At 43.0% G+C, this 13,338-nt stretch overlaps 1 protein-coding gene across 2 annotated transcripts; it reads left to right on the plus strand.

Moving 5' to 3' along the window:
• Nucleotides 1–322: 322 nt before the first annotated feature.
• On the plus strand, nucleotides 323–11,423 carry tbc1d31 (TBC1 domain family, member 31). Of its 2 annotated transcripts, none has more exons than XM_074654758.1 (23): nucleotides 323–857; nucleotides 2,133–2,273; nucleotides 3,057–3,172; nucleotides 3,312–3,490; nucleotides 3,716–3,867; nucleotides 4,026–4,185; nucleotides 4,368–4,568; nucleotides 4,706–4,864; nucleotides 5,034–5,113; nucleotides 5,250–5,396; nucleotides 5,512–5,645; nucleotides 6,010–6,143; nucleotides 6,235–6,414; nucleotides 6,512–6,744; nucleotides 6,859–6,931; nucleotides 7,048–7,127; nucleotides 7,219–7,354; nucleotides 7,486–7,578; nucleotides 8,044–8,172; nucleotides 8,362–8,556; nucleotides 8,834–8,903; nucleotides 9,002–9,187; nucleotides 10,468–11,423. In XM_074654758.1, exons 1-23 carry the CDS (start codon nucleotides 787–789, stop codon nucleotides 10,620–10,622), a joined length of 3,204 nt encoding a protein of 1,067 aa, XP_074510859.1. In that variant the 5' UTR covers nucleotides 323–786; the 3' UTR covers nucleotides 10,623–11,423. The 2 variants fall into 2 exon arrangements, with proteins under 2 accessions (XP_074510859.1, XP_074510858.1); XM_074654757.1 differs by having other exon boundaries at nucleotides 340–857; nucleotides 4,691–4,864.
• Nucleotides 11,424–13,338: the final 1,915 nt, after the last annotated feature.

Here is a 13,338-nt window from a genome sequence, read left to right on the forward strand (position 1 = left end):
ATCATTATTCTGAAATCAGTTCATTTGGGGTTGAAAAAGCACTAAAGTTACTGGAGTGTCGGTCATGCATCCTGTTAAGATCCATTTGTAACAGTCACACATCGTAACTCACTGACTGACTGCTTCAGTACAAGTCAGTGTGTAATTCCTTTAGACCTTGTGACTCCTGACAGCTACAGTACTGTTTTGTGAACAAACCAGAGGCAATGTGAGAATGAGGCATGATGAGACAACTTCAAAATGTTGTATTATATTACTATTATATCTAAAAAACTAAATTAAAATATGTACAGTTTAATAATCCCCATTTCATTAAGTGTCACACTCAGTTTACAACATTATATCTCTGCAGGTTTTGTGTCAGAATTTAGCAATCTAGTCCAAATAGTTTTGAACTACAACTCCCATAATGCACTACTCTGTTTACTCCACACACGTCAATTTTAAGCGACAAAAAAATAACCGTCCTCAAAACAAGCCCAAAACAATCCAAAGTGAAGTTGCAGAAAGCTGTTAGCGTCCTAGTGGACAGTGTGACTGGCTGTTAGGAGACTGTTGAGCTGAGATTACATGCTGCTGAGCTGTACGGCTTCTTTGGCCCCAACTTTAAACTACATTACTTATCGTTAGTGAATGAAGCTCGTTCAAACTTCGCGCTGTTTGCTGCGCCTTTAAACAGACTAGCCGGCTAGCGTTAGCCGCTCTGCCAGCCGTGTTACATTACATTCAGTGAGGAGGATCTTCTGGGAGTTTTCTAAGCCTATATGTATCATCTGAGTCTTTAAAATGGAGGTGACGGACATTGGAAACAAAGAAGAGGGGAAAGTCTGGCATCGCAAACCAACAGCAGGCAAAGGGTAGGTCTTAAACAGCTGATTGATTAGTTGTCATGTGCACCTGATGCTGCGGGGAGTGACACATTCATATAGATTAGATTGTAACATACACTTCTGAGCCTAACAGTAACATTACAAGGTAGCTAACTGCTTGCAATGCAGTTATGTTCACTCACACTTGTTGCACTCCTCCTACATTCATACAAGTATGAACTGTAAACACTGGGATGGCACATCCACTCTACACATAACGTTATACTGTGTACTCCCAAAGGATGCCTCTTAACATTGTTCTTGTTCTTGTTCTTGTTCTTGTTCTTGTTAGCGTTCTTGTTAGCCACCTTTTCAGGGTGTATTGTTATGTAACCACTAGAGAGCAGCCACGATTCACTGAACTGTGCTTTTAGTACTGTCTGAGTGCCAAATACAGGGTCAATGTTTGCTGTGACAGGTACAAATTACAGATCACCTGCCACCATGGCAGATAGGTTTCCCTTATATTGAGATATATTATTAAAGAAATCCTAAATTAAAATAGTCAGGGGTTGAGGCTACATGATATATTACATATGTCTACTTTCTGGTACCACTTACTCAGTGTTTCTTTTTTTAAATTATATTTGTATTGACACTCAGCAGCAAATCCATGAAATGAGTTACAGACCCTGCATACATACATACATACATCACCCACCTATGTCTGTCTAAAATGCTGTATTTTAAGATTTGTTATACACAAAAAAAACAAAAAACAGTAAAAACTATGATCAAATAGGGAGTGATCTTTTCATTACCATACAATCATATATTTGCAAAAATAAAATCTGGCCTGTGGGGTGTTACATAGTTAACCCAGTTCTCCCAGCGTGACACAAATAATTCCAATTTCTGGTTAACATACAGTATGCTGTTATCCTCTCCCATTTTGTAAATGTCCAATTGTAATATCCATCAATGCATTTAATGTTGGGCTCTCCTGTGTTAACCACTAAGAGTGGTAAGAGCCTTTTTACCAGCTTCCAGCAATATATTTAATAAATGTTTCTCTCTTTTCAACCATTCTTGAGGCATAAGTCCAAGTCTTACTCTTCAGGGGAACATGACATCTGAAAATATCTTGTAAGGCATTATGAATCTCTCTCCAAAGTGTTTACAATTCTTAAGTGTTCTACATAGACTTCACAAGTGGCAGACAAACACTTTTCTTTGGCAGGTAGAAATGTTCAGTGACCTGCGACAGTGGGAGATGAGAGAAGAACTTAATTTGGAACCCTGGTTGTTTGTCTTCTTCCTCAGTGTCTTAGTGACGGTGGTCCGCACTGCTCAGCAGAACAAGACGGTGCGTTTCCTCCATGTGGCCTTTGACACCACAGGAGACTCCTTCCTGGCTGGAGATCACCATGGCAACATCTACGTCTTTGACATCAGTAGAAACAGGTGACTGACTCTACTCAAAAGTCCCAAAATAGTGTTTTAAGTTTGTTTATCACTTGTATTATATTTTATGAATATGATTTGCTTTACAACATTTAGCTAGATGGGAATTATGACACCAATACAGTGGGGCTACCTCTGGGTCTGAGAAGTGAAGCCAAAGTGGAAGTTCTTTAAACCTGCATTCTTTCTAACAGCCAACAGAGGAAGGCGACTCCTCTGGTTGCAATAAGAAGTCTGGTTGTATAGAAGTCTCTGAGAAAATGAGCCTACCTCTCTCTTGATTTATTACCTCAGTAAACATTGTAAACATGAGTTTATGGTCTCAATCACTAGTTTCAAGTCTTCTTCAATAAAGCATGATGTTCATTTAGTAAATTATGGTCCGATTTAGGCTGCATTCAATCCAGATCCGGCGGTGCGTCTAAAACGCGAGTTTTCCCATTCATTTTGAATGGGGGTAATGCGTTTTAGCTGTGGATGTGGAGGCCACAGGGGGTGCTGAAAAATAACGTAATGGCCTGCGGCTGAAAAGTAAAAAGCTTTAGACACTTCACGACAATTAATGTCATTACTGTGCCCTCATATCCAGCATTTATTAATGCTAGTCATACCCATTTCATTTTGACATGTCACTTCTCTCACCTGAATTTGTTCTATTTAGAGCAGAAAATATGGTAAATATACTTACACACTTCCTACAGAAGAACAAAGTGACCCCTAAACCCCTTAAAGTCAGCATACTTTTACATTTATGTGTTTTTCATTGCTTCTTTCTTGGGGCAGATTTCGTCTGGTGCAGAAGACAGGACAGGCCTGCACTGCTCTGGCGTTCAGCCTCCGCAGGACCACAGAGTTCCTTGTGGCCTTGGCTGACTACACAATCAAGTGCTTTGACAAAGGTAGGATGGACACATCCATCCATGCTTCGTTCTTTGAATAGTAATTTCCAGGGCTTTAAGTTCTCAGAACTTTTTCCACACAAGTTATTTTCAATGACACTTGCTATTGTTTCATTATGTTTCATTATGTTTCTTTCAGACACGAAGCAGCTGGTCAGTTGGATGCGGGGTCACGAGGGAGCAGTTTCGTCCATCTCTGTCCACAGCTCAGGTCGCTACGCCATCACAACGTCTTCAGACACGGCTCAGCTCTGGGACCTGGACACCTTCCAGAGGAAGAGGAAGCTCAACATCCATCAGTCTGTTGGCATTCAAAGGGTAAACCTGCAAAATGAAAGCAACATTAACAAATAGTAGTTTGATCACATCATGGTGATAATCATTCATCTGAGGATTGACAGTGTTTTATTGTCAAATAGGGATTTAGGTTTTTGGCTCATTTTGATACTACAGTATATTTCTGGTAAATTTTTGGTATGCACTAAATTTGTTCTTTCTTTTCGTTGTTGTCATGATCATTTCACCCTGTTGTTTGTGTTGCAGGTGTTTTTCCTGCCTCTCAGTAACACCATCCTCAGCTGTTTCAGTGATGACTCAATCTTTGCTTGGGAGAGCGACACGCTGTTCTGCAAATACCAACTCCCAGTGCCCGACTGCGGACCCAAAATCTCCTACAAGGCCTTCGCTGTCACACGGTGGGTCTCTCACATCGCAACCACTGTATAGCTCAATGATTATGTAGTTTCTTTCATTCACACCCTGCTTTGCCTCTAAACACTTCATACGCATAATAAAAGTAAATGAGGATCAGAAGGCCTCATCAAACACTGATATACCTGACTTGTGTTGGCAGTGATGGTAAGAGCCTTGCTGCTGGTGGGCGCTCCAACCTGTTGCACCTTTGGTGTCTGGACAGCCAACAGCTGGTCAGGGTGATTCAGATGCCCACGCAGGTCCGAACCGTCCGACAGATGGAATTCCTTCCCGACAGCTTTGACGGAGGAGCCAGCCAGGTACACAGACAACAATTTTAGACATTGTTGACGTCACTTGCCTGGAAGAGGCCTTGTCTGTGTATCTGTGCATGTTAATGAGCCAGTGGTCTGCCTCTGTATCTCTGTATGCAAATGTTTAACATGATAACTTTTCTGCATGTGTGCCCTGTGTGTTTGAGACCTTTTTGTTGTCTCTGTAGACACTAGGCGTGTTGAGCCAGGACGGCGTGATGCGATTCATCAACATTCACACATGCAAGCTGCTTTTCCACATGGGTTCCCACGACGACGCCATCACCACAGTGACGGTCAGCTCTAACGGCCGACATGTTGTGGCCATCATGGATAATGGCAGCATAAATGTCTACAGCGTACAGAGTCTCACACAGGAATTAAACAAGGTGACAGTCAGTTGTGATAACAGTACGAAGACGTACAAGGTTATTTATTTGTTGATAACAATAAATTGATCTGTATGTGTGTTCATATTGTGTGTGTGTGTGTGTGTGTGCCCCTCACTCAGCCTCCTCCCTCCCAGGTGGCAGTAGTCTCTGGCGGTGGAGTTGATCAGGACTTGTCTAACCTAAAGGTCCAGGTCAGGTCAGAGGTCGTTCAGAGACCAGCCAAGAGCTCGGGTAGGCGAACACAGGTGAAGATACTTAGACCCCCCGCTGGGTCGACAGCTGAGGATAAAGAGGTGGGAGCAACACACACCAATGTCTTAATACATTGTTTTCTTTATGTAGAGTGATGTGAAGTTTATTTCTCATACCACCATAAATACACACAAAGCATTTCCCTCCCTCTGACTAGACACAACGAGTGAGTGATTTAATAGAGTGTTATGGTTTTGTGTCTGCCAATAGAATGAACTACCTGCTGGTCTGAATAAGAAGAGACTGGTGGCTCTGCTCAAGGCGTTTGGAGAATATCCTGCTAAATACAGGTAAATATGACTTTCACAGGAGGAGGATTCATGCACGTATCTGATGACTGAAAGATGCATGCCAACTTTTTAACACTCATGTGTTTGTGTTTATGTGTTGAGATTCACATGATTCATTTGTGTGTCCACGTTGCAGGATGTTTGTGTGGCGGTCTTTATTGTGTCTCCCAGAGAACCATGCGGCGTACAGCAGTCTGACTGATAAAGGCCTGCATGCAGCCTACCTTACTCTGGATGATAAATACCCCATCAAAAGTCACAAGCTACAGAGGGGACTGCAGAGGTTCTACAACTATTTTCTTCTTTCTGCAGAATTTAGAAGTTTTGTTTTTTTAATCTATTTTGAAATCACATGATTTTCAACAAATCCATGATTTGGTTCTTCCTCTGCTCCACAGGGTTTTGTCTGCTTTAGCTCACTGGGCAGCCATATTTGGAGAGGTGGAGTACCTTCCCCTGGTAGCCTTCCCTTTCGTCAAGCTCTTCCAGAACAACCCAATGCTCTGCTTCGAGGTGGTGGCCACCGTCGTAGGTACTTCATGGTTGTTCTTATTAAATGACATTTTTCTAATTAAACACAAAATTATGAAAATATATGAAATTTCAACTACACACGTTTGAAAGCTTTCCAGTGTTTTGTGCTGCTGCCTTGAGTCCAGTATCTTGAATTCCTACCAGCCTTCTTATGTGTAGGGAATGGCACTGCTGCATTCATAAGCATAAAACCAAACAACAAGCTTCTCCGTGTGTGCAGCCAAAGTCTGAGACTCGTGACACTAAAGGATTTGGAACTGCTTTAATTTTCAATTGTGGCTTGTTTATCAGGCATTTGAATGTCTTGAGGAAAAGCCAAGGTGTTATCAGTGTGTTGAATACTCCGATGTTTGGTTGTGCAGTGAATTGGGGTCAGCACTGGTTCGAGTACTTCCCCAACCCTCCTCTGAACATCCTGAGCATGGCGGAGAACGTTCTGGCTCATCACGACAAGGAACTGCTGCAGCACCTGGTGGACTGTGGCATCACCTCACAGGTAACAGCAGCTACACACAACTGGAGGAGAAGGGTGGACGAATGCTCAGTCAGGTGAGATTTTTTATCGGGCATGTCTATATCTGTTCCAGCTGTATGTGTGGCCCCTGCTGGAGACCTTGTTCTCAGAGGTTTTGACTCGTGATGAGTGGCTCCGGCTCTTTGACAACATCTTCTCCAACAATCCATCATTCCTGCTCATGGCCTGTGTGGCCTACATCACCTGCTGCCGTGAGCCTCTGCTGCTCTGCTCCCAGAAACAGGACTTTGAGGTAACTCCCCTGAAAATATAGTCAGCCCCACAGTAAGTCAGTAAACATTTCCGTCTCTCCTCCATCAAATCTTATTTCCTGTTTCTTTTCCTTTCAGTATTTTTTCCACCACCGTAACAACCTGGATTTGGGCGCCATGATAAAGGAGGCTTACCGGCTCATGGGCAGCACACCAGCTGACATCCATCCCAGGACTATGCTCTCTGACTTTACACCACTCACCAAAGGCCAGTACCCCGTGTTCAACCACTACCCAGAGTTCATAGTGGAATACCAGAGCCGGGAGAGGGAGAAGATACGACTGCAGGAGATGGAGTATCTCCGTGAGAGGTGAGATTACACATAGTGTATTGACAGTGTTAATAAGATAGCCAGAAATGCATATTTTTAGCTAGGATGAGCGTTAGATTATACATTTGATGAAATGTGTGTTTCTCTCATCAGGCAGGAGGTGTCAGCCCTGCGTGCAGATTTTGTACGTCGCCAGGCTGAAGAGGAGGCCTATTATGCACAACAGGTAGATATTGCTTTTCGTAATGTATGTTTTTCCTCGCTCATATAGTTAACCTCTATATGAAACACAAGCCTTGGATGGAAGTTCAGTGAACTGAATACTGCTTGATTTGAACACAGGAGCTGCTGCAGAAAGCAGAGGAACAGCGCAGAAACATCCTGGCACAAGAGGAGGAAAAACTAACACAGCAGAGGGCAAAGTAAAAGCACACCTCTATAGTTAAGTTATAAGAAAAAAAGAACAGTATCATTTAGCAGAATGGGTTGCTGACACTGCTCCGTCCTCTGCAGGTTGGCAGCGATGAAGAGAGAGCTGAAGGTGAAGGAGTTACAGCTGCTGGATGCAACTAAAAGACGTTTCCTCAAACACCAACAGGACCTGAGAGCCTCACAGGTCCAAAGACTAGACCAGGAGATCAGTAGAAAGGTAACCTGATGATTAACATTTAAGGTAGTCTTTTAATATAATATTTTTTCTACCAAAGAATATGTCATGGACTTAATAACCTCTATGTTTGAGCACTAACCCAACAATAAACCTTTTATATGGGGCTACAGATGGGTCTCCGGGAGCGAGAAACAGCTGCAGCCGTCCAGGATCTAGAAGTCCGACAGATGGAGCTGGAGGCTCAGAGGAGACGACTTGAACAGGTGATAAACAGCTCGCATTCAATCCTCCTTCCTCTCTCCAAGCCTCCTCTTTTGATTAATGTCTCTCTCTCCCTTCCTAAACCTAAACCTAGAACATATTTTGCAGTTGAAATACTTGGAAGCATAAAATGTGCTTTCTCACTGGACACTGAATAGATCAAAATGTCTGATAACAATCACGGGTCAGCCTCCAAGTTTGAGAGCTTTTGAAGTCACTCACGGTTGTACCTAATTCAAGACTCCCCAGTGTTGTAGCCTCCTTTAGACACTTCCTTTAATCATGATCGATGAATAGCACATATTCTGCATTAACATTCTTACAATCCAACATTGAGGTCCGTCAAAAAGAAATATTTGATGTAATAGTCACAAACAGTGAATTGCCACCATGTAATGACATCACTTCTTGATTTTTGTAATAATAGTCTGAAGTTTGTTTGTTTTGTCCATGACTGTTTCCCTCAGCACCTGTTTAAGGAGCAGGAGCGCACGGGACGGGAGGTTGAGGAGGAGGCGGAGATGCGGATGAGGAGGGCAGAAAGAGAGGAGGAGAGTTACACAGAGCTTCTCCACTGCACAGAGACAAACATGCAGGTTAGTGGCACATTCCAACGTGGAGCCGGTATGATAATATCGACATCTGTCAGCACACGACCTTGATGCACTCGTAAATTTGTCTGACTTCACGAGAAACTTTCAAAGCCACACAAACTCTGATTTTGGCACAGATACCGGTGATCTTCTCCTCTTGTTTCCGTTAACTTCCCCTCTCTCAACACACAGGCCCTGGAGGAGTCCCTGGCGGAGGCGTGCCAGCTGGGCTTGGAGTCGGACTGGCAGAGGGAGGTGGCGGAGCGCCTGCAGCAGGTCGATGCCGAGCAGGAGAGGAAGAGGGAGAGACTGGCAGAGCTTCACAGGCAAACCCTGGCAGAGGAGGAGAGACTGGCCGACACCCTGAGAGATGTGGCAGGAAGGAAGGTGAGAACAACAACAGTATGTTTGTTGACACAACAATTTACATGAGAGTATTGGCTTGCCTATGAAAAATTACTGTGACATATTGATAAGGGCTTTTCTCTCTTACCTTTAAAATTAATATTACGAAATAATAAAGAATGATTGAAATATGTTTTCTGACCATCTCAATGTCTGAAATACTTTTTTGATATATATAAATACAAATTGTTGGATTTAGAAAAATAAGCAGTTTGGTTATTGTGATTCAATTAGACGATGAATACTTGTTAATTTGCAGTGGGATGAAGTAATGAGTTCCAGAGCCCAGTTACAGGAGCAGCGGCAGCCCCTGTCTGCAGCAGACGCAGGTATTTCTCTACACATACATTAGTTTTGTTTGTGGGCTTTGAGCTGACCTGTTCATTATCCAGACGTCGTGGATCTAATGTTACAGTGTTTGTGTCAGACGGCCTAAGACAGATGGGGTTAAGATCACCGTGTTCCACCAGAGGACTTCCTCATAGACCCAGTGCCACCACCAATGCTGCTGGTCCAGCAGTCAGACCCAACTCTGCCACCTCCCCAAAGCATGCAGGAACTAACATGGTGTGTCTGAACAGCAGTTCACCTTCAGAGAGCACCTCCACCAACTGTAAGTCATTGTAGATATGATATTGTTTCCAAAAGGCTTTACTAAAAAGTGTATTCTTTTCAAAAAGCAAAGATAAAAGACTGCTTCTGTTGAAAGGACTTTCTGGTGTGGTGTAGCACAAGATTTTGTGGTGCGATCAGTGTTGTGGCAGTGGCAATCCCTTTCATTAAGAATATGTTTCAAGGTCTTATTGATAAAAATTTTACGTGGATGAATGTTTTTTTTTAAATTGTACACCCACAGAGCTTTTAGAAAGATGCCGAATAAAAGTATGGCTTTTCCTAAAAACAATTATTATGATTGTGAATTAATCACTTACATTTTTTTTGACAAGTCCAAAATGAACGTTTTGTTTATCTCTGTGGAAGATATTTCACATTTGGTTCCCACTTCAAACAAGGCTTGTGAGCCAATAGTATAACAACGTTGGTATCACGTGGTATCTCTGTGTTGTCAGCGATCAAGTTGCCAGTTAGTTTGGAAAAAATTGATAAATGGCGTATGAGTTTGACAGTTGTGTCCGGTTACCTAACGTTATAGTTCAGAGGGAATTTAGAAGTGGTTGGCTGACTGGAAAATAAGTAGGTATACCTGTGTATTCCCTGCACTACAGCACTGCTTAGATGACAAGCTAAACATTACCCGAGACTAGATAGCCATATCCTCAGATTACCATAGATTACGTTACATGAATGTTGATACACTAACACACAAAGTGACCTAAATCTATAGCTAATTTATAGCTGCATGTTACAAAATAACTGAGTCTCACTCCACTCCATAAAATATGCAGGTCGCGAATCGGCAACCACTTGTTGTGAAGTGAATGCAATGGAACGGAGGAGGGAGATTTCTATGTTATCAATGTTATCAATAGCACCTTTAATATTAGGGCTGCAATTATTTTTGTTATCAATATATCTGCTGATTATTTTCTCAAATAATCAATGAGTTATTTGTTCTGTAACGCAGCAAAGAAAGTGAAAAATTAGAGATGATGTCTGCTTTTTTTTTTTTTTTAAATCCAAAGCTTTTCAGTTTACTACTATAATATAAGACTGGAGAAAAATCATCAAATCCTCCCATTGGACAGGCTGGAACCATTAAATGTTTGGCAGTTTTCCTTGAAACGATTAATCGATAATCAAAAAATATTTGCTGATAAATTTTCTGTCAATTAACTAATCAATTCATGTACTAACTGTTGCAACACTACATAATAAGAGCACCATTATCTTGAGTTTCTGTGTAAATAATGTCTCTGTATGTCCTTCTGTCAGTTTTCCTGGACCGAGGCCGGGCCCAGCTGGACAGCAGCGAGAGACAACTGCTGAAGGAAATCGGAGAACTGAGACGGAAGCTGGCGGTCAGAGCCAGAGAGGGCAGCTCTGCCTCCTCACAGTCTGTCCACACACTGTCCTCCGTCTCCCAGTGACCACAAACTGCTCTCTGTCGTCATAGCATCACAAACAACATATTCCTGTCTCAAGGTAGCTAGAACAGCAGAAACAAATGACTATGACTGAGGAGCATACCGGCCAGCTGCTATCTTTTTACCACCTTCCAAGTGCTTATATACCACCCTTTAAACTACACATTATTTATGCAAATACAGTCAGACATGTTAATTGTACATCATCAAACACTATTTCATGAAAACCCATCAGTCCTCTGACTGGATCCCTGCGAGGACAGAAACGGGTTAATCCATTGGGTTTCGGCTGTGTTGTTGCTTCATGTGATGTGTGCACATGATTGTTCAGCTTGTGTCACTACTCTAGTCATCCATCATTCATGGGGGGGTTCTCTGATAATATCCCTACAATCAACAACGGCTTCATTCATTTGAACTCAGTTCTGTCTGTGGCCCCTCCAGACACAGACAGTGGCCAGGGCTGTACCATCGCAGTCCGTCTGTAGCCGGGGAACGTTCCTCTGTGTGACCAAAGTGACAAACTGATGTAACATACAGTACTTAGGTAGGTACTATGTCTAAGTCTGCTAACTGAACGATGAAACATCCGTTAGTTCTATAGTGTAGAATAACATCTTTTAACTGTGGTAAAAACATACACTGTTAAACCTCTGAACTTGTTACCATACCACCTTCCATTTAATGTTCACTTTTTTTTAAATATTGGAGCTGGTGCTCCATTTAGAATTTTTATTTCAATGAATGTATATGCTTCGTCTTATTTAAAACCTGGTTTGGGTAAAATGTTTTTTAAAATCCTGATTCAACCTTCTGTTTCATTGATCCTTTTAAGATATACCTGCGTTAGTCTAGTCTTATTATCTCTGGTATTGTACAGAGATTCTAGCGGTCATCGATTTTTAATGCTCAAACTCTTTTGGTATACATTCAAATATATGAATGGTAATGTACACATCTGTATGCAGGAAAGGAGCTCCAGGTGCCAATTTCTATATACAGAATGAATAGATACTGTAGTGCAGTGATTCTGGTCTTCTGTGGTCCACAAAATAATTAGCTATAAATTAAAATTGTGTCATTAGAAAGTACATGTCTACAGATGGGGACCATTTGCGCCAATAAAACCAGCATATTGTGTCTGTTACTACCACTCATGTTAGCTTTGGGCTAATAGAAGCTCTGATATGATTGTGACACATCCTGTCAATCTGTCATGAATTAGTCCCGTCACTCAGGACACGACGAACCGTCCCTGCTGCTGCTTAGCTTAGTAGCCAGCTAGCTAGCTGGCGAGTATAGAGAAATATTTGAGTCAGTCCACATCGTCAGGTGATACGACAGAGTGTAAGGGCCACATTGAGGGGAAAAAAAGAATCTGAGATTTTAAGAATAAAGTCATAAATTTACGAGAAAAAAGTTGAAATATGAGAATAAAGTCAGAAGTTTACGAGAAAAAAGTCGTAATATTATGAGCATAAAGTCAGAAGTTTATGAGAAAAAAAGTCGGAATATGAGAATAAAGTCAGAAGTAACTCTTATAACTCTGATTTTTTTTCCCTCAATGGGGCTCTAATACTCCGTCATAAGGTGACGCTAAAACCAATCTAGCTAAATTGAGAAACAATTACGACAGTTATATCAAGAGACCATGACGGGAGACTAAAATGCGTTGTGTCTTCAGCTGTCATGAATTAATCCTTTCACTCAGGATAGAAGAGGAACAATGCGGATTCCGTCCTGGCCGTGGAACAACGGACCAGCTCTTCACTCTCGCAAGGATCCTGGAGGGGGCCTGGGAGTATGCCTATCCAGTTTACATGTGTTTTGTGGACTTGGAGAAGGCGTATGACGGGTCCCCCGGGAGATACTGTGGGGGGTGCTGTGGGAGTATGGGGTGAGGGGGTCACTTCTCAGGGCCATCCAATCTCTGTACGCCCAAAGCGAGAGCTGTGTTAGGGTTCTCAAGTCAGACTCGTTTCCGGTGGGGGTTGGCCTCCGCCAGGGCTGCACTTTGTCACCAATCCCGTTCGTGATATTCATGGATAGGGTATCGAGGTGTAGTCGGGGGGAGGTGGGTTTGCAGTTCGGTGTGCTGAGGATCTCATCGCTGCTTTTTGCAGATGATGTGGTCCTGTTGGCATCATCGGTCGGTGACCTCCAGCTCTCACTGGATCAGTTTGCAGCCGAGTGTGAAGCGGCCGGGATGAGGATCAGTACCTCTAAATCTGAGGCCATGGTTCTCAGCAGGGAACCGATGGATTGCCTACTCCGGGTAGGGAATGAGTCCTTACCCCAAGTGAAGGAGTTCAAGTACCTCGGGGTCTTGTTCGCGAGTGAGGGGACTATGGAACGTGAGATTGGCCGGAGAATCGGCGCAACGGGGGCGGTATTGCATACCGCACCATTGTGATGAAAAGAGAGCTGAGCCGGAAGGCAAAGCTCTCGATCTACCGGTCAATCTTCGTTCCTACTCTCACCTCTGGTCATGAGGGCTGGGTCAGGACAGAAAGAACTAGATCGCGGATACAAGCGGCCGAAATGGGTTTTCTCAGGAGGGTGGCTGGCGTCTCCCTTAGAGATAGGGTGAGAACCTCAGTCATCGGTGAGGGACTCGGAGTAGAGCCGCTGCTCCTTTGCGTTGAAAGGAGCCAGTTGAGGTGGTTCGGGGATCTGGTAAGGATGCCCCTTGGGGGCCTCCCTCGGGAGGTGTTCCAGG

Source organism: Sebastes fasciatus, chromosome 12, assembly GCF_043250625.1.
Source record: "Sebastes fasciatus isolate fSebFas1 chromosome 12, fSebFas1.pri, whole genome shotgun sequence".
Lineage (NCBI taxonomy): Eukaryota > Metazoa > Chordata > Actinopteri > Perciformes > Sebastidae > Sebastes > Sebastes fasciatus.